At 30.6% G+C, this 23,734-nt stretch overlaps 1 protein-coding gene across 4 annotated transcripts in view; it reads left to right on the top strand.

Moving 5' to 3' along the window:
* LOC136080597 (uncharacterized) overlaps nt 1-23,734 on the top strand; it is an 85,275-nt gene that overhangs the window by 49,359 nt on the left and 12,182 nt on the right. For all 4 annotated transcript variants that reach the window (XM_065797447.1, XM_065797448.1, XM_065797446.1 and 1 more), the window contains 4 exons: nt 1,495-1,799; nt 2,189-2,433; nt 18,591-18,632; nt 18,901-19,049. In XM_065797447.1, coding sequence (XP_065653519.1) covers nt 1,495-1,799; nt 2,189-2,433; nt 18,591-18,632; nt 18,901-19,049 — 741 coding nt within the window. The remainder of the gene's footprint in view (nt 1-1,494; nt 1,800-2,188; nt 2,434-18,590; nt 18,633-18,900; nt 19,050-23,734) is intronic.

Here is a 23,734-nt window from a genome sequence, read left to right on the forward strand (position 1 = left end):
AGGAATCTATTTTGCTTGTTAAATAAATTTCTAGTACCAGTTTATTATAATCATAAAGCATTTTTTGTAATTAACTTATATTTTAATGGTGTTTTTTTTTTAAAAACTTAACTGAAAACTAATAGTAGGTAGATAAAAGAAGATTTTAGTTGATGCCGATAAGTAAAAAAAGATAATAGTTGATGCGATCATTTAGTTAGTATAAACTAATTGATCTTTTATACTAATTTAGTTAGTATAAACTTCCAAACAAAAAAGACGATAACTAAAAGACTTACCCAAATACTTGCATTGATCAAAATTTCCAAAGTATCTGACGCCAACGGTTTCTCGATATTTTGAATAAACTTAGTTGACAAACCGCATGTACTACTTGAAATAGAGTTTGCAGTAAGACTTTATATTTTTTAGATATAGAGGACGTTTTTCAGAAATTGACAATTGTGCCCCTCCACTTTGAAACCCATGTTGTTGGCCATGATAATTTAATTTTCAGCCAAAATAGGTGAAACTTTTAAAGAAATAGCATTTGCGGATGTTAAACCAAACATATTTGTTATTTTTTTAGATTTTACCTTATTTCTTGCTAATTTTTTGTATAATATTTGCTGTTGTTAAAAGGCATTGCAAAGAATTATTAGCAAATTTTGAGAAATAAATTTTACAAACAAGTTGCCAAGAAAATCCCTAAAATTGCTGGGAAAATCCCAACTCTCAAGAAGTTTTTCCCAAGAGACATTTTCACAGTTATGGTGAGTTTCCACTTATCTGTTCTTCTACAGGAACGGGATAGGAAAGGGAAGAATAATCACGTGAGCAGGCATAGTTCTACTTTGAACAAATTAAAACTTATTATACGCATACCCACGTGATTATTTTTCCTTTCTTTTTCCTGTTCCTGTGAAAAAATGGACGAGTGGAAACTCACCTTTATTTAATCGCGTAGTTATACCAATAACAACCATTTTGTTTCAAGGTAAACGCAATTACTAAATTAGAATTTCTTATGTTATTTTTCTATTAGTATTTAATAACAATTAATTTTCTATAATTTTGAGAATTATTATTATATTTTAATTTAGGATTTAGCAAACTTTATTAGGAGAATGGGATTTTTTAAATTAGGAATTTAATTTTATGAGCATTTGAGAATACCACATTTGACGGGACTCCACAGGGCTAATTTACACCCTGATATATGCACACTACTACTACTACTACTACTACTACTACTACTACTACTACTACTACTACTACTACTACTACTATTATTACTACTAAATAATATTAGAATTGTATTATGCATAATAATTGGTAGCTTAAACAGCCAACTAAAAGAACAAAAACATTTGAACTCAAGAAAAAGTTTTAGTTAATTAACAATTGGTTAATAAATAAAACTGTAATTGTATTAAATAATATTACAATTGTATTATGTTTTTTTACAGTAGTTTCATTTTTTAATCTGTTATGAGGTGCTATTTTATTTTTTAGGGTTTGGATTTCTTCGGCAAATTAAAGTATGAGATTAATAAATATTGTGACTGTTCAATTACAGATGTTGTCATTACAACTGAAATACGTGATACAAATATTAAGAAATCCGAAAAATGTTTGCAATTTCTTAATCTGTACTCTGATCTCTCCATATACAGGCTGTTGCTTATTACTGACATGGCTAGTCTCTTCAGTTCTCTTAAACTAGAAAAAACTGGAAAAAATGTTTTATTATTGAGTGAAAAAGAAAGACTTTCTGACGTCGAAATTCTTATGTTTTTGTTTGATCCAATCAATAATCAGTATGTTTTTAGTTTACTAATTTATACTAATTGTATTAATTAATACCATATTATATTAATTATTAATTATATTAATTAATACTAATTTATGCTAATTATATTAGTTGTTATTATTATATGGTATTTAGTTTACTAATAGTTTATTAATGTAACTATAAGAAAAAAAAAATTTAATTTCTTATTTAGAAATATTTGTATTTTGTAAAAAAAAAAAAAAAAAATTAGTAAATAACAAATAGCACATTTTACAGTATCCATTTTAAAATTTTTGTCATAAATTTACAAATCCTCACAATAAATTAACATTTAAAGATGAATTTTTAATGACATTTTTAAATTTGCTTAACACTAATTATTTGCATCTTACAAATCTTTTATTTTAATTTTAGTCGGCAACGATTTTGTATTAGTCAATATTATGCTGCACCAAATAAATATCCCACCATAATGGCTTATACTGATGTTTTAAGAAAAATTCCTAATGAAAAAAAACCTTCTAAAGATGTCACTTTTTGCAGTGGTGTGGAATTACTTGGAGTGTGCTACAATTTTGAAGTTAAATCAAATATAGAATTATCTTCAAGGAGTGAGTTTAGAGGATGGGATGATGGGATACAATCAATTTATATTGCTGGTTAGTCATTTGTTTATCTATATGCTAAAAAAAGTTATTGCTATTATTACACAGCTCTGTAACTAGAAATATATCTTTAGGTAGGCATTCCAGAATTGTCTGTGGGCCAAATAAGATTACACAACAAAATATTGAATAAATATTTTAATAACTTAAGTAAGTTTGCTTGAAAATTAACTAAAAGAAAATTAAATTAAATCTTTTAAGTTTTTTCAATAGCAATCATCAGATAAACTGTAAAAAAATGTATATATGACAAAAAATATTAAGGAGTGTAAAAATCCTAATATCATCCACTTTGATGACATTGAGGTTTTTAATTAAAAATTTCTATATATTACAATTTTTGTATAGTTGATTTTTAACAATTTTTATAAAATTGTAATGCAAAATTTGATATAATACAATCGGTCATCAATAGAAAAAAATTGATAATAAGAAAAATCTTATCAAAGAGATATATCCAATCTTAACTTCTTAACAGATCAAATTTAAAAAAATGTAAATTTTCTTGATGTCTCACCTTTCTGAGAGCTCTTTTCAACCTTATAGAAATCTTTTTGTCCTTTTAATCCTTTTACAACTTGATGGTTAGTTACAGCTGCCTTTCAAGCATTAAGAAAATTATCACTTCTTATAATAAAAGTTGTATAATTGTCAACAAACCACTTCTAGCCCACTGGAAAAGGCCTTATAAAAACCTTATTGATATTTGCAACATAAAAAATCACTAAGAAGAGAGATTACATAAGATTTTCTTAGAAAACATTCAAAGATAAATGGTATAAACATAAAAACTGTTTTCTTAATGAAAGTAAGACCACCTCTGATTTTGCCAAATTTATATGGAAATGTTAAAGTAAAGAACAGAGCTTATACTAACATGGAGTATTCCAGATCAAGCAGAACTATTCAAAACTTTTGGATTATAATTTATGCATAACAAAAAATTATTTCATTATTACATCACTCTTGAATTTGCCTAATAATCTAAATAACCTTACGTCAAAGTGCTGATATGAAAATAATTTTGTAATTTAAATTTAATGTCATCAAATTGAACACTCCATACTATTTTTTAAATATATTTATTGTTACTATATATTTTTTTTTATATGTTTATAATATTTGATGATCTCTGTTGCATAAAACTTTAATGTTAATAAATAGTTTTCAATATAACATCTGCTCTACTTATAAACATGCTGTATTGAGTACACTTACTGAAAATAATAATATAATTTAACAAAATATTGGCAATTCTGCGAGAAAGAGGAAGAACAATAAAAAAAGAAAAAAAGTTATTAAATTACATACTAAACTCCATAACTCTTTTTTTTAACTATTAATACTTTAAAGCAAAAAATTTATTAAAAAAAAATCATTTTATCATACCACAGCATGGTTTTAAAGTTGTAAGGGTTGTATAAACGTGATTTGACAGTCCTGTTGTGTAGCATTAAAAATCGTGTCCTACATCCTTAATTGAGAAGTTTGATTGATAATGCTATAGTGCATTTTTCAAACATAATATACATGTTTTTCAATAATCATTTATACTTTTTTTCTTACATCATTGATTGTTACGTTTTATTTGTTGTTTTTGAGCATTGGATTTTTGATATGACCGTCACAGTTATGATCGTCACAACAACAAAAACATAAATATGCTAGTAAAGCTTCAAGGAAAAACTATGAAACTCAGCATATAATAACATCAATATGTGCTGATTACACACATCAAATGATTTTTTTATTTACCATGCCATTTGCTGCATTAAGTCTGACAAAGTTGTTTTGTTCAGAAGTGGTAAAAAGTAAGTATTATGACTGTCATGCTACATAGTTACTATATATATATATATATATATATATATATATATATATATATATATATATATATATATATATATATATATATATATATATATATATATATATATATATATATATATATACATCCTTATACTGTATTCAAAAGAGACTTTTGGTAAAAAAGTCTTTTTCAACAACATTTAAATGACTTCAACAATTAAGCGACATTTTAGTGTCGTCTAAAAGTTAAAACAATTGAAATAATGCATTAGTACATTAAGTTATTGTTTTTTAATAAACCGCAATTATAATGACTAAAATTTTGTTTAATTAATAGTACTTTTATTTTTTTTTAAACATGTGCAGAGTGTTGCTACATCGACTATCTTATAGCTTGCTGCTACAAGTGAGTGTTCCTACATCGACTATCTTATAGCCTGCTGCTACAAGGAAGTGCTCCTACATCGACTATCTTATAGCCTGCTGCTACAAAGGAGTGCTACTACATCGACTAACTTATAGCCTGCTGCTGCAAGGGAGTGCTGTTACATCGACTATCTCATAGTCTAATGATACAAGAAAGTGTCGCTACATCGACTGGAGGTTAGGTTTGGGCAAGCAATCTATCATTTTTTTAAAAAACTTTATTCAAGTTTTTAAACTTTTTCTGGTCTGGTTTATTAAGGTTATTAAGTTTTATATATAATAACTGATATCTTATAAACTATTCTTTGATGAATTGGTAACCAATGAAGAGGTTTTTGCAATTTTTCTGATTTTAAATGGAAAGGAAAATACGAGGTGGTGCGAAATAAACTATTTTAAGTACATTGGAGTTTTTTAAGATTTTTTTAATAAGAACGTGATAAAAGACTGTCAGAATAGTCAGGTTTAGAGTTAACAATGTTACAAGCAATTGCATTGTGCTTTGGTGAGACTTTGATGTATGTGACAAAGAACACAAATATGGTATTTGCAGGATTTAACAGTATTATTTATATGTTAGTCTAAGGAGAGTGTTAAACCTAGGGTAACACTTAGGATTCTTACAGAATTTACTGTAGTTAGTGTTGTTTGATGTATGTTTGGAATCATTTTTAAATTTTCCAGTTTGTTTTCTAGATCCAAAGAAGATAACTTCTGTTTTGCTTGGGTTAAGCAGAAGATCATTTTCTAGAAACCATTTTGTGACTGCATTAGCACATTCAGTGATTTTGTTAATGTTATCTTTTCCTGGGTTAATGAAAGTATATAATTGGGTGTCATTGGTATATTGATGATAATTTGTTCCATGTTTAGCTATAATAGGATATACTGATAAAACAAACATTGAAAATAAAAATGGGCTTAATACACTACCTTGTGGTACTCCTGTTGAACTTCCTGACAATAACCCAATAGAAGCAAAGGAATTTCGAGAGTGCAAGTATGATGTTAGCGGATTGAACATTTTGAATAATCAAGTTTAGTGTAGATTGTGCAGGTCTTGGCGAGGTTCTTTTAATTTTTCTATGTTATTTATGCAGATTTAATTTCATCCATTTTTTCCATTGTGCGCATTGTACTGTTGCCTCCCATTTGTTCCCTCAATTTCCTCAGTAAGTGCTGCATTTCTAGTGTTTTAAATTTTTCTGACCAAAACCTCAGTTGATGTAGCAACACTTTCTTGTAGCAGCTGGCTATAAGATAGTCGATGTAGCAACACTCTGCACATGTTTTATGGTAAAAAAGTTAAAACATTTAGAATGTTTTTAAAAACATTCTAAACTTTTAATTTGCGTTTTTGTGGGTTTTTTAAAAATGTTTCTTTAAGTTAAGTTTAAGTTCTGTTAAATTAAATTAATGTGTTTTGACATCTGTACTCAATTTTGTCTTGTTAGATGTCATAGAGTATATATATATATATATATATATATATATATATATATATATATATATATATATATATATATATATATATATATATATATATATATATATATATATATATATATATATATTGCTTTAATACATTTAAGAACTCTTCTTGGCATAGACTCAACAAGATTTTTGCACATCGCTTCTGGGACCCTATACCATGTCTCCTTAAGGACAACTTTCAGCTGGTCAAGTGTGGAAATTTGAACCTTTGCCAATTTACGCTCAATCCAAGCCCAAATGTTTTTAATAGGGTTCAAATCAGGTGAGTATGGAGGCCACGGTATTGTCTTGATATTGTTATCGTTGAACCACTCCTTTGGATAGTATGCGGTATGTGCAGTAGCGCCATCTTGTTGAAGTTTCTATGGTTTATCATTGAGCATAAGCAGGTCAATTGATGGAATTAGGTTGTTTTCCAGTACTTCTACATATATTCTGGAGTTGATTCTTCCGATGTATGTTTGGCACATACCAACACTTTTGTAATTGACCAGATTCCTATGGAGCCTCCTCCACTTTGTACAGTCGGTCAATGTACCTGACGTAATACTTTTTGTGAGCCATTCTTTTGACTGTTATGTTAGATTTGCAATTGATAAGCTCAAAGTTACTTTCATCACTCCGCATGATGTTTTTCCATTGTTCTATTGCCCAATACCTTCTTTCACGACACCATTTTAGGTCTCCATTGTTTATCATATAGATGCAGTAGCAGTTTCTTCAAAGCAGAGTAGACTCCAATCTTGTATGTGATAAGTATTCGACAGACTGTGCTTTGAGAAATAGATGTATTTCATGTTGTATTGAATTCTGTGGTCAATTCTTTGTAACTAATTCTTGGATTAGCTCTGACAGCTCTAAAAAGGGCACTATTGTTCTTTCTGGTGGTTGACAAGGGTTTAACTGGCCTCGTTTTCTCATTGGCACCACCAGTGTGAAGAAAGTTTTGCTTCGTTGTTCGAACGCATTTCTCAGAAACTCCAATTAACCTGGCGATTTCTCTATTACTTTTGGTTCCTTCTTTGATGTGAGCAATAATTTGCCATCTTTCACCTTGAGTGAAAGATGGCAAATTATTACGTCTTTTGCCCATTTTTCGCGTCTTTTTAGTGCAAAACTAACTTAACTTTTGTTTATTTATTAAATAATGATTAACTAATTCCAGGTAAGTCATATTTATATAAGGTTTTTTGACAAAATCAATTAATTTAGGCCTATTAATGAGAAATATGGGAAAAAAACTACTAATTAACTATCAGTTAACAAGATATAAGACTTTTTTGATTGTGCGTCTAAATTTATGAATAAAATAAAAATCAAGCTTATCAATTAACTTTTTTGTGTTAATTGGTATAGAATGAGTAATGAACATCCTGTAAAAAAAATTAAGGTACTCTATAATAAAGTTTCACTTCCTCTATTAAATTATATATCAAACATAGCAGTAGTACTTTTATTTTTATTTTAAGTATTTTCTTACATATATGTAAAAAAAAATGAGTGCGTCTAAATTTATGAAAACCACTGTGTGTGTATATATATATATATATATATATATATATATATATATATATATATATATATACACACACACATATATATTAGGGTGTCCCAAAAATGTATCATAAATTGAATTTCAATATGCAGAATACTGCATTTGGCATCATTTTGTCTATAAATACCAATGACAAAAAAGATTAAGTCTCTAGCTAAAGCAAAAGGTTATTAAGGTGAATTTACTTTTATTTTATTAAGTAAAATTTGACTTAAAAATGACTTTTTTCATATAAATTCATTGTAGCGTTCTTTGAAATCTTTTGCTGGTTCCTCTGAACTAATTAATTACAAATACATAAATTTATAAAAAGTGTTTCTTATACATTAACAATCATTATTATTAATAAGAACTAAAAATCACATTTATATTTTGTGTTATTGAACAAAATACATGGAGAGTATCCTGAAGCCTGTCTTCATTGGGTGGTCTCTCAAAGAAATCTTAAATTAACTTAATGTGTCGTTCATTTACAACTGCACGGTCATTTACAACTGCAAGTGTTCTTACGCACATTGAAAAGTAAGTAAAAGACTGTGAAACTTCCTCATTTTCACATGCTTCAATGCCTTTCTCTTTCCATAGCAGAATTTCCTTCTTAGAGATCTCCAATAGGAAGAACAAAAGGTAGGACTGCTCAATGACAAAGTCTTCTAATATTGATGTAGGAATAATTTCAACCTTAGTTTCAGGCCTCTTTTTAATCTGATCTTTCGACTCCGGGATATCATAAGAAAGCAGCTTGTTTAACGTGTTGGTCTTAATTTTGGTTTTCAGATCCTTATCAGCAAGAGCAAAAATGACTTGTTGCAGAGACAGATACCAAGTATGACGCATAAGACTTTGGTAAAGAACTTTTCCTATTGCTGCAAATTCTTTAAACTTGTCTATTGTTTGTAGCTGAAAAACAATATTGAATGCAATTAAATCATTTGAAGGTGCTTAAGAAACATTAGGGCTTTTTAGAAAAAAGAGTCCATGAAGAAATACAATGTAGTTGGTTGTAGCTTTCAGATGGTTTATTGTATTTTTTCTAACTGTTTTGAAATCAGCATGGTGGTACATTTGAGTCATCTGAATAACCAGTAAGTAGATACAGTCAGCCATAAATTTTGCTTCATGATGAGCTCCAGGCTGTTTAAATGAAAAGTTCATGAACTCCTAGAAAAAATGCCAGAAGCTCACAAAGATACTTGTAATCACCTCTCTAAAAAGTATTCTTATGAAAAGCTGTGATACAAAACTCTTTAGTATCCAAGGCAAGTTTGAACAGTAATGAGCCGGGCCTGATAGCATCTTGAGACCAGTCAAACTTTACAATTCTCTCAAGTTTGTTTACATCTTCGTGAATCTGCGGTCATAAATTTTGGAGAATTACATAGTTTTTTGCTGGGACCACTTGTGAGACCAAAAATCTCTTTCATCATATGAGCCACGTGCCTTTCATAAATGTGATGTCTGCACATTAACCAGAGAACTGGTCTTTTAAGGGCATGGGAAATAATAATGGTTACGGCACCTTTATTTTTACCAGTGTTACTGGATGTTGTGTCAGAACACGATTCGATAATCTGATCTGACATTTTTTGATCCGAATTGCAATGGCTTGATTACATCACTTGTGGCTTTCGATTTTTAAGATGTCAAGAAAAAAGTCTAGTGGACCAGACTCTGGTGAGGATGCGCTGTTAGCAGTTCTATCCTTATATTTAGATATTCCTTTTTCCGAATCTTATCTCTTCAAAATCTTGCTATCAAAATGTACCACAATTTTTAAACCTCTTATTTTATCTGTTTTCCTCTATTATTATCTGTGCCTCAGACTCCACAACAATATGAGTTATCCTGTTTAGAGTTGATCTTGATATCGACATATTATCAATATTAACTCCACCAGACTTGTAAAGAAAAGACAAAAGACACATACCCGGCCTGACGCCTATCCCAAATCTGGTCATAATTGGAATCCAATTGTTAAGAATATCTCCTATACTTAACTGAAGGCAAACTTTGATGTCACTCTGAAAGAGGTAAATATAGTTCATCGCACTCAGTTTGATTGTCACTATCTGTGCTTGAAAAGTAACTGTCCGAATAGCTAATCTCTTTTTTCTTATTTTAATCTTCATGTCTTTGGATTTTATCAGACATCTTAACTATTTTTTCTTGTGCCCTGTGAGTATTTTCACAAAATTTATTGTCCATGTTCGCAAATTTGATCATATCCCCTCTCAGACAAGGTTTCAAGAATTTTATGTCTTCCTACTTGTTTTATTAAGAGAGAGCACTGCTCTTTTTTAAAAAAGTGTTTTTAGCATTTTTAAAGTGTGGATATCCTTGATTTTCTTGGTGATTCTGGTCTTCATAGTTTGCTCCGTCACAATGAAAACATAGTTAAACCCAGCCTGCTCCCATAAATTGACAAGCTCTCTCAGAATACAGACACCAGTAATTATCTGCTTGGTGTTCTCTCTGCACACCCCATCAGAAAACCTGGAGCATCTTAAATGTCTTCCTGGAAGCAACTGGACAACCAAATTTGATGTTCATCTGTGTGGTGCTAAAATACTTAAAAAAAAAAACATTAAAAAGTTAACATTAAACATAAAAAAAATTTAATGCTTTTGTTAATTAATTTTACCTAATGTTGATTAGATTTACCTATTGCTTTTTTCAAGGTAAAGCCAGTTTCTGAGCATTTCTCCATTTGTTGGAAGTCAATTAAGGGTAAAAATCTGTAAAAAGAACCCTACTAAATAAAATTGTCTCCTCTTCCTTGTAACTTCTTCCTCTTCCTTTTGACGCATCATCAATATCTGTTCTCAGTAAATTAGTGTGACAATTAATGTCTACAGACATTTTCTAAAATCAATTTATTTCATTTAAAAAATCCACATTAGGCGCATTTAGTTGTAGTTGATTGAATCAGAATTACAGTATACAACTAATGATGAAAAAATAGTGAAATTAGTAAAAAAGTTTTATATACTATTTCAAACCTGTGTTTTGGATGAATTTCTTGGTTGAAAACAACTTTTAAACTTGATTTCTACTTTAACTATATATTGACTTTAGTTAAATTTATGCATTATTAGTTTTTATTGTTTATAAAACAATCATCGTTTATTTTTATTGTTAGCCATGCTTTTGTCGAAACATAAATAAAAATTGACTCAGATCAAAATCAATTTAAATCAAAATTTATTTATTATAAATTGTTATATAAAAGTGAATTTATCTAAATAACCTTCCCCTTGAGCTAAAAACTTAATTTTTTTGTTTATTTTTCTTTATGAATAAAATTATGCCAAATGTAGTTCGCACATTAAAATTCGATTTACAATATATTTTTAGGACACCCTAATCTCTCTCTCTCTCTCTCTCTCTCTCGCACTCTCACTCTCTCTCTCTCTCTCTATATATATATATATATATATATATATATATATATATATATATATATATATATATATATATATATATATATATATATATATACATATATATATATATATATATATATATATATATATATATATATATATATATATATATATATACAACCTAATATATATATACAACCTAATATATATATACAACCTAATATATATATATATATACAACCTTATATATATATATATATATATATATACATACACATTAGGTTATATATATATATTAGGTTGTATATATATATATATATATATATATATATATATATATATATATATATATATATATATATATATATATATATATATATATATATATATATATATACATATATATATTGGCTTCTTATCATGACAAGAATAAATGGTAGTATCATCAGCAAACAATGTGACCTTAGATGTGAGAATATCTGGAAGATCGTTAATGTACATTAAAAAGAGTATAGGGCCAAGGATTGAACCTTTAGGAACCCTTGAAGTTACAGAATAAGAAGAAGAGTGACCTCTCCACCTTATCTAATGCACAATAAAACCTATTGGTTATTACTAATAGCAAATCAGCTCTGAAGAACACATCTGCAAGACTATAACAGGTATGTTGTCCGAGCCAGAGGCTGTAGAAGAGTAGAACGCAACTAGTGGGATCAAGAGATGATATTGAGGAAAAGTTCTTAGCAAACAATTCAGCTTTGTCTTTAGGTGAGGTGACAAGGTCTCAACCATACAACAGCGGTGGATTAAAAGATTTGCCTTTATAATTGATACTGTTAAAGATTCTCCAGAAATCATGAGAGCCAAATTTTGAGATGAAATACGAGATTTCATGATCTGAAAATAGCAAGATTTGGCGTTAGACAAAACCTTTTTACAATTGTTTCTAGCAGTAATAAACAGACGTCTGTTTTCTGGAGAATTGCTTTGCTGATAGATATGGAAGTAACGATTTCAATTGGAAATTGCAGCAGCACAATGTGAGGAAAACCATGGAGAAGAGTGAGGCTCGACCTGGAATTGTCGAGAGGGAATAAAAGTTTCCATGCTGGCCTGAATCCACGAAGTTAAGTAAGAAGCACATTTATCAGAAGGAAGATGAAAGATTTCTACCCAAGTGCCATCACGAAGAAAATCAAAGAAAGAGTGCCAGTCAGCTTTAAGGTAGTTGTAAGTAGTAACCAGACTAGTCTATGGATAGACTTACAACACAGACATAGACAATTCTGTATGTTGTAATGGACACAACAAATGTTTAATTTTTTGTCCTTGTTGTGTCTATCAAATTTGTGATGGTGTCCTAAGATTGCTCAGTTAAAAAATAATTTTCACTTCATAAGTCTACAAAGCATAATTTTTTGTCTATTTGGTGTCTATGATTTTGTCTAAATTTACTTGATTTCATAAAACCAGAAATATTGATTTTTGCCACTAAAATCTAAATTACCCAAAAAATCCCTTAGAAACAAAAAAACTCCTTGATCACATATTTTTAAAATGATTTTATTGAAGGTGATAAAGATTTTAGTGACTAAGGAAAATTTTTTAAATGATAAACTTACCTTCAACTTTTTTGAAGTAATCCCAAACTGGAGAGGGCATTTTAAAAATAAATTTTCACGCACATTCACTGAGAATTGAAAAACAACTGAACTGAGTAATTAATGAACTTCAATTGAGCACAAAATAGTCCATTTTGAGGTTTTTAAATAGACATTAACTTTTTAATCAACAGCACACGCTGGACAAAAAATAAAAAAATGAACTTCTGTTAGAAAAATTGTATTTTTAATTTTGTGCTCGTTTTCAGTTTTTGAAATGATGCTGCAGTGAAAATTTAATTACTCGTTATAAGTCCAAATTATATATTAAATAGATCTTCTATACCTCATTAAAAAATCGAGATTGTTCATTTAGTGTCCGTTTTTAAAATGGTTGTCGAGAAAGACAAACATTTTTTATAGACAATTCATTTTTGATAGTTGTAATTAAAATTGTTGCATTTAGTGCTTTGTCGAAGTATATTTTTGTCCTTTTATAATAAGTCCATTAGAGATTGTCTGGTTGCTAGTTGTAAGAGGTAGGATGATAGGTGGATTAAGATGATGAAGAAGAATGCGATAATACTTTTAGAGAGATCAAACTGTGATCAGAAGCACCTAAGGGTGAATGTGGAGAAACTAAGCACTGACGAGGATCAGAAACAAGGCATAAGTTGAGTAGAGAAGGTAAATGATTCGGGTTGTCTGGAAAGCGAGTTGGAAAGTTGACTATTTAAGTTAGGAATTGAGAAAGGCAAAAGTTGTGGGCCTTAATGCTGCAGAGTCACTTATACTAGAGCTACGCCATTCTGTGTGATGAACATTAAAGTCACCAACAACAACAATAATGGCTGATGGATAAAGTGAGAGGGCTAAGTCAATTTGATCAGAAATAACATCAAAAAGAGTGCAGTCTTGAGATGAAGGAGAGCAATATTGAACAAAGAGAAAGGCAGTATAGTGAAGTGGTGCTAAATGAAAGCACATAAAAGAATAGTCTGTGGATTCAAACCTAGTTTCACGACAAATGGGTGAATTCTTATGAATGTAAATGCCCAGGCAAAGCATGTGACTATTAGAGTCTTTAAGGAAGATAACCATCATTCAAATTTATGGAAAATAACCATCAACACTAAGATCACAAAATGAGACAGCTGAACTCAAATTAGTCTTTGTAAGAATACACATGCGTATACATATTCAATACAATATTAAAAATAAATAAAATATATTAAAAATTAAAAATACAAAATTATTTTAATTTTTTAAAAAAATGAGAAAATATACGTAATGTTTAAATTTAGCAAGTGTTTTTTTATAGCTCTTTTAAATGTATCAATAGATTTCATTTTTTATTTATATTTTCATCAAGAACCGAATTCCACAAGCGTGGTCCCAGGCATATAATCGAGAATTCAGATTTTTTGAGTGATGTTAGTGGGATGTAGTAATTACTCATTGAGTGTCTTATTTCATATTTATGATTAATTCGAGTGAAACTTTTAAAAAAGAAATTTTTAATCATTCTGAAGTTTAAACAAGTAGATCTGGTGAACTTTGTAAGAGATAAGACTCAACAGAAAAAAAGAACATGAATATTAGTGAATGCTTAATAAATCCTAAGCCATAACAAAGGGCTCCAAATGTGGTCTTGACAATGCAGACCAAAAGTACAAACAGGAACACCACTCATGCGCAACATGGTGCTGTTAATACTTTAATATTTTTCAGCTGTTAGTGGAATCAGCCTCTCTAAGAGCTACCACAGAGTTTGGGAAACCTGACTACCAGCCGGCTTCAAAACCATATAGCTGAGTTTTAGACCTGTACCCTTATTAAGAGATAATAGAATGAGTTGCCTAGTCATAAAAATAGAGACATAAGCAAAACCCATGCATTGAATCAAGAAGATCCAGCATTCAATATCCTAAACTTAAAACAATGAATTAAAAATACATACATATATATATATATATATATATATATATATATATATATATATATATATATATATATATATATATATATATATATGTATGTATGTATGTATGTATGTATGTATGTATGTATATTAGGGTGGTCCATAGGTTTATGGAAAAAAATAAACATTTTTTTCTATAAACCTATGGAAGTTTTGTATCATTCGGTGAGTCTCTGAAGTTCCACCGGACATGTCATTTTGCTTTCAGTCAGTCCGCAACTCCGTGTTATTAGTTTACTTTCAAGTTACTTGATGACAATTATGTAAGTATTCACCATATTGTTTGATATAAGAGTTACTATGAGAAGTTCATTAAATTTATGATTATTTTCTGCAGAACTGCATTGCTGCATAAGTTAACTGTTTCATTCAATGTATAAAAAGGATAAATTCAATAATTTGCATTGCTAAATTCAAATTGAATTGCTGTTACTGCATGCATATTGCAGGTCACTATAGTTGTTTAGTTTAATATATTTATTGCATCAAAAGTTGATTACTTAATTAGTACGTGTTGTTTTCCATGTGCCATTGCATCATTCATTAATAATTCAATATTCTATGATGATGTAGTATTCTATGCTGCAGTAGCAACAATATTGATGTGTAGATAATGATTATTTGATTCATATAATACAATTAACAAAGTTTAATTGATTCTGAATTACACACTTACACAGGTAGTAACACTACGTATTATTGTATAATAATCTTTACTTCTGAAGATATACAAAATATCTATGACAAACTCTTGAAACTATTATGAATTATACATAATGTAACAGAATAGGCCAACCTCACGGGGTTGGAGAAATTACAATTGAGAAGTATGCTCTTTTGCTATATTATCAACGCTGTATTTTTTTTTTGTTGTTGTTTCAGCGGTCACTGGTTTGCAATGGCCACCACCACAACTACAAATGATGAAGCCATGAAGAAAAGACATCAGTCTCTGTTGTAGCTGATTGGAACACCAGCCTCTAACCTTAATCAAACTAAGAAGTTGCCCTTATTGCAAGAGACTTTGTCAGTCTTCTTTTATCACCACAAAAAGCTGAACATAGTGTTGAAAAAATGTGCCGAGGTAACAGTGCAATAGGTTCTTGATGTTTGGGAGAAAGCTGGTATCCCAACTGCCGATCAACATGATATAGTCAAACGAGTTCTGAAAATCCACAACAAATGGCAAGGGCTGAAGAAGGCATGCAATTATCGAGCTGTTACTCAAAAATGGAGGAGGCATTTTGTGAACATTTGGACCAGATTTTTGATATCGCTTACCAGAATGCCCAAGCACTGATCTAGATCCCTAAGGTTTGAGCCTTCTTGAACGCTTAGAGATAAGGCAGAAAGGGTTACATGGCAGGAGTAGATAAAATTATAAAGCAGAAACTGGAATAAAAAGAAAGTAAGAGGAAAAAGGAGGAAGCTCGATGTATGAAATCAAAGAAAGATATTGAAATTCTAACCAGCAAGGTTCCATTATTGTTGAGCAGTAGCACTGTGACAGATGAAAATGATACAGCAAGTGAGGGAGAGCCAGTTACTAGAAAGAGATTGAAAAAGCAACCATTGTCATTCAAACCAAGCAAAATCACACTAATTACAAAACATGTGGCAGCAGCTTTGGATCGAGCAAAAGGAACAGACAGAAGCTTCTCATCTGTTGGCTGCTACAGCTGATGCTCTTGGCCAAGACATTCAGGAGTTGCCACTGAGCCGTAGCTCCATCCGTCTGGCCAGGATGCAACATCGGGAGGTGTTCGCAACAGACACAAGAAGTAAATTCACTCCTAGTTCAGCATTTGTTGTTCACTGGGATGGAAAGCAGTTGTCCGACAACACTGGGAAACAAGGTTGTTAGATTGCTGTTAAGTATCTGGTGTTGAAACAGATCAACTATTTGGCGTTCCAAAAGTTATTTCCAGGACAGGAGAAGCACAGGCAGCTGCTGTAGTACGATGTATTGGTGACAGGAATGTTTATGACATTATAAGAGGATTATGTTATGACACAACTGCTAGCAACATGAGTCAGTATGCAGGTACATGCAGTCTGATACAAAAAGCTCTTGACTGTGAACTTTTACATCTTGCATTTAGGCATCATATTATGGAAATTGTAGCTGATAAGACTTTTTCTATAATGAAAATATCTACATCCACAGGTCCAGATATTCTGTTGTTTATGAGATTCCAAGACAATTGGAATCGGATCAACCAGAGCAACTTCCAGACAGCTACAGATGCTGTAGAGATGTTGATTTTAAGTTGATTTTAAAGCTCATATAATTCATTTTGCCGAGACAAATATTGAAATCTATCAATCTCAAGATGATTACAGGAAACTCTTGGAACTAGCAATCATATTTTAAGGTGGAACTCCACGGTGTGGTGATCGCTTCACAGTACCTGCAGCTTTGCACCGGATACGCTGGATGGCTAGAATCATTTATTCGTTCAAAATGTGGATGTTCAGGTCTCAAATCAAACTGAAAGCTGGTTATGGAAGGAAATTTTCCAGTTTCTTGTTTATATGTGAAGTTTACATTGAAGCATGGTTCCAGGCTCCTCCTGCAGTTACAGCACCTGCCAATTATCTTTGTTTGCTACCCAATTGTCTGAATACAGAAATCAAGCCATTAGACAGGTTACAGTTACAGCATTCAACCGCCATCTGTGGTATTTGAGTAAAATAACTATTGGTTTAGCTTTCTTTGATCCACAAATTGATTTCAGAGAAAAACAGACAATGATCAGCAACATGCAATGTGTACAAGCTGGCTTAGACCATCCACCACCAAGACTTGATTCTAGGTTTGTCGATGCTTCACAGTCACTGAGGGCATTTGTAACCTCAAACATCAGAAAGTTTTTTAAGATCCTAAAGCTGAGTGATGCGTTTCTAAAGTTGTCACCAGAGCAGTGAAAAGAAAACAGTGACTACATTGCCTCAGGACAAATTGTGTCGACTCTAACCATAGTTAATGACTCAGCTGAAAGAGGAGTGAAACTCATACAGGATTACAATTCACTGCTAACAAAAAATGAAGAACAGAAACAGTATTTATTACAGTTTGTTCAGGAACATCGCCACAAATTTCCAGGTTCCAAGAAAGGCACTTTGCTTTTGGGACTTTCAAAAGCCAAATAAGTTTGTAATGGCACTGAAGATTGACTGTATTGACTACTGTTTTAAACATAAGCTACGAAATGACTAAAATAGATTTAACTGTCAGTTTTACTTTTGTTGTTATTTAGGAAGTGCATTGGTACAGTTGCAACTGTTGAATAATAAATTATTTTCTGTTGATATTCATGTGAAATACTTTAATCCACCGAAAGGTCACTTTTTGCCATGTAATCAGAAACTTTGAATGACTTGTGCAACCATCTAAAAACGCCCCAAACCGCTTCAAATTTTTACAAAATGTATATGCAACCCTCGGAATTAGGAAAATTGAGGTCAGCAATAATCTGCCGACCTCAATCTCCTAGAGGTCAGCAAAAAAATTTGATACAAAGGTCTTACCATAAAACATTGAAACGAGGTCAGCAATTTTTTGCTGACCTCAAACACTTTTAGGTCGGCATTGCCGAATGCTGACCCTAATTCCGAGGGTTGGTATATGTGTACATACGTGTTTGTGTGTGTGTGTGTGTATGTGTATATATATATATATATATATATATATATATATATATATATATATATATATATATATCTATATATATACACACACACACATACACATATGTACATAAGAATTATTTACAATAGCAAAAAAAGCAATAAGTGCAAATTGAATACAGTTAAATTAAGTATCATTTTAAAATTTTATCATAATATAAGAAAAATATTAGCATAATAAATTCATTTTTGTGTATTATATTTTCTTTCAGACAAACTTGAAGTTACTGGATATGGAGGAGCAAATTATCAAGGTAATTCATTAGCATTACATATAGAATTTATTTATAATACTTTATTTACACTGGATATTATTCTTTATACAAAATTTTATTTACAATAAATGTTTAAACAATGAAAAACATTATGCATGTTAGTCAATCTAACTTTAGCAAATGTTTTATTAAATTGACATTTCTTCTAATTACTTCAAATTCTGGAGACTTGGTTTACATACATTTTTTGTGTCTGGCTCAAGGCAAATTTATGATCTATAAATAATTTGTTCTAAAAATAATTTAGGGGATGTATTTGGTCCCTTTTACAGACCTACTGTAATTGGATTGGTACCACGTGATTATTATGGAGTCTGGTTCTCAATGAAAATTAAAATAGTTAATAAAAGTGCACAGAAAATGGTTCGCGCTTGCAAGAAAGAAAACTTTAATCAGGTAATGTTCAAGTTATATTAAACTATTCAATATCATTAGAGTTAAATCTGGAGCCAAAGCTATAGACCAATGCTATAAGGAGTTCAAAGTTCTTTTTGGGAAAAAAATCTTTCAAAAATGCTATAAACCAATAAAAAAATTTAAAATCGCATAAATGTTAGGGTTAAGGTAACAACATCAGCTTTTGCCATGCCTAATAACATCTGTCCAACAACATCTGTAAGTATAATGATGTATAACTTCATCTGTCCAACAACATCTGAAACTTCATTGTTGTCTAATAACATTTGTGTAAAAATTTAATGAATATTACAGATATAGTTACATCTTTTAATTATGTAGTTTCATCATCATGTATGTACATCATGTATGTACATCATGTATGTACATCATGTGTGTACATCATGTGTGTAGATCATGTGTGTACATCATGTGTGTACATCATGTATGTACATCATGTATGTACATCATGTATGTACATCATGTATGTACATCATGTATGTACATCATGTGTGTAGATCATGTGTGTACATCATGTGTGTACATCATGTATGTACATCATGTGTGTACATCATGTGTGTACATCATGTGTGTACATCATGTGTGTACATCATGTGTGTACATCATGTGTGTACATCATGTATGTACATCATGTATGTACATCATGTGTGTAGATCATGTGTGTACATCATGTGTGTAGATCATGTGTGTACATCATGTGTGTACATCATGTGTGTACATCATGTGTGTACATCATGTGTGTACATCATGTATGTACATCATGTGTGTAGATCATGTATGTACATCATGTATGTACATCATGTATGTACATCATGTGTGTACATCATGTGTGTAGATCATGTGTGTACATCATGTATGTACATCATGTATGTACATCATGTATGTACATCATGTGTGTACATCATGTGTGTAGATCATGTGTGTACATCATGTGTGTACATCATGTATGTACATCATGTATGTACATCATGTATGTACATCATGTGTGTACATCATGTGTGTACATCATGTGTGTACATCATGTATGTACATCATGTATGTACATCATGTATGTACATCATGTATGTACATCATGTGTGTACATCATGTATGTACATCATGTGTGTACATCATGTGTGTACATCATGTGTGTACATCATGTGTGTACATCATGTGTGTACATCATGTGTGTACATCATGTATGTACATCATGTATGTACATCATGTGTGTAGATCATGTGTGTACATCATGTGTGTAGATCATGTGTGTACATCATGTGTGTACATCATGTATGTACATCATGTATGTACATCATGTGTGTACATCATGTGTGTACATCATGTGTGTACATCATGTGTGTACATCATGTGTGTACATCATGTGTGTACATCATGTGTGTACATCATGTATGTACATCATGTATGTACATCATGTGTGTAGATCATGTGTGTACATCATGTATGTACATCATGTGTGTACATCATGTGTGTACATCATGTGTGTACATCATGTGTGTACATCATGTGTGTACATCATGTGTGTACATCATGTATGTACATCATGTATGTACATCATGTGTGTACATCATGTGTGTACATCATGTGTGTACATCATGTGTGTACATCATGTGTGTACATCATGTGTGTACATCATGTGTGTACATCATGTGTGTACATCATGTGTGTACATCATGTGTGTACATCATGTGTGTACATCATGTGTGTACATCATGTGTGTACATCATGTATGTACATCATGTATGTACATCATGTATGTACATCATGTGTGTAGATCATGTGTGTACATCATGTATGTACATCATGTGTGTACATCATGTGTGTACATCATGTATGTACATCATGTATGTACATCATGTATGTACATCATGTGTGTACATCATGTGTGTACATCATGTATGTACATCATGTATGTACATCATGTGTGTAGATCATGTGTGTACATCATGTGTGTACATCATGTGTGTACATCATGTGTGTACATCATGTGTGTACATCATGTATGTACATCATGTGTGTACATCATGTGTGTACATCATGTGTGTACATCATGTGTGTACATCATGTGTGTACATCATGTGTGTACATCATGTGTGTACATCATGTATGTACATCATGTATGTACATCATGTATGTACATCATGTGTGTAGATCATGTGTGTACATCATGTATGTACATCATGTGTGTACATCATGTGTGTACATCATGTATGTACATCATGTATGTACATCATGTATGTACATCATGTGTGTACATCATGTGTGTACATCATGTATGTACATCATGTATGTACATCATGTGTGTAGATCATGTGTGTACATCATGTGTGTACATCATGTGTGTACATCATGTGTGTACATCATGTATGTACATCATGTGTGTACATCATGTGTGTACATCATGTGTGTACATCATGTGTGTACATCATGTGTGTACATCATGTATGTACATCATGTATGTACATCATGTATGTACATCATGTGTGTACATCATGTATGTACATCATGTATGTACATCATGTATGTACATCATGTATGTACATCATGTGTGTAGATCATGTGTGTACATCATGTGTGTACATCATGTATGTACATCATGTGTGTACATCATGTGTGTACATCATGTGTGTACATCATGTGTGTACATCATGTGTGTACATCATGTATGTACATCATGTATGTACATCATGTATGTACATCATGTATGTACATCATGTGTGTAGATCATGTGTGTACATCATGTATGTACATCATGTATGTACATCATGTATGTACATCATGTATGTACATCATGTGTGTACATCAGATTTTAGAGATTACAGATTGTGTAATACATGATGTACATACATGATGTACATACATGATGTACATACATGATGTACATACATCATGTATGTACATCATGTATGTACATCATGTATGTACATCAGATTTTAGAGATACATCAGATTGCACAGATTTTATTACATGTAATGTAATAAAATCTGTGCAACTACATCTGCGGATTCTACAGATGTAGTTGCATCTTTTCAATTATCAAGGTGTACTAACATCTGTGCAACTACATTTGAAGATTTTTAAGATGAAGTTACATCTTTTCAATAATCAAACAAAACAGCATTTGTAAACAGTCAATTAACAGATTACAACTTGATCAAATGGATCATTATATCGCTTATATTCCGACAGTTTTCCCCTAAAATATTGACCATTATCAATATTTTAGGGGAAAACTGCAGGAATATAATTTATTTTTATAATTAACTGCTAAAGAGTAATTTTTATATTTTACATTGCAGCGTTGTTACATAACAGCGTTATGGAATTTAAAAATAGTATGCAATTGATAAAAATGGAACAACATCAAATACATTAATTATTTACTGCGTTATCTATGCATTACTGTGTTATATATGCGTTACTGCAATCAAATACATTAATTATTTACTGCATTACAAAATCAGGGAATCAGTGACTTGTGTTATTATATTATAGATAAACCAGTATTTTTCAAAATGTTTTTGTATAAAAAAAAAAAATTATAGATGATTCTAATTATCAGTAATTCTATGTGGGAAATAAAAACACAAAAAAAATAGTTCATAATTCTGCTTGAAGACTATTTCAAAGTCAAATACAAGTTTCATATTTAAGAGTAATAAAACAGGATTTTATTTTTATTTTGTCCTAATGGCATTGGTGAAACTTTTTTTGAAAACTTTTCGTTTGTTTTTGTTTTTATACAAGAGTTTTTAAGAAGTTGCAAAATTGTTTTAGAAATAAAAAAATATATATAATAATATAATATCATATATCAATAATATCAGGGGTGTACCCTCATGGTAGTCCGGTCTACTCATGGTTGTCACAGGACTGCTCGTTTTCTCCAAGGGCGACAGAAATTTAAAAAAAAAAGCTTGTCATAAGCCTGACAGGACACCCAGAAAGTTTGTTACTAGCAAAATTAGTTAATAAAATCATATGAAGATTTTATTACTTAATTTTTTTTATTATATAAAAGAAAACTTTAAAAAGCATTTCAAGTAGTTTAACAATGAGTATGCTACGGTTTCTTTATTTCACATAACTTAATAAAATGAAGCTGACACGTGATTTAATATTGTTGCGATTTAAAATGTGACTGTGCTGTTTTTTTAAGCATTGTTGTTGCATTTTGAAGCACGTTTTTTCTTAATTTAAAATGAGTTCAAACCTTGTAGTCGCATTTTGAGTCATGTGAATGGGCAGTTTAATCATTAATAGCACTGAATCTATTTTGTTTTTCATTAGTAAAATAAATTTTTATTTCAACTTGATCAAACAAAATTAACAAAATAAAAAACATTAAGATGCACGTAAAAAATCATTATTAGAACGCAATTAACGATGTACGTGGAAATTCTTTTTTTTTTTTAAAAAAAAAAAAGTCTTATTATAATGAATATTATTTAAAAGCATTAAAAACATGCTTTAAACATTCAACTAAATTAAATTTGATTGAAGATTGAGAGAGAATAATCAAGTATTTTTCTATATATAAAACATTTCTTTTGCAGTTTTAGTTTTCAACTCTTTTGCTTCAGATAATGAAATAATAATAAAAATAAAAACTGTTTCAGTCGCTCGCAGGGCAACCAGGAAAAAACCATAGGGTACACCACTGTTTA

The sequence above is a fragment of the Hydra vulgaris genome, chromosome 05, assembly GCF_038396675.1.
Source record: "Hydra vulgaris chromosome 05, alternate assembly HydraT2T_AEP".
NCBI classification, from domain to species: Eukaryota; Metazoa; Cnidaria; class Hydrozoa; order Anthoathecata; family Hydridae; genus Hydra; species Hydra vulgaris.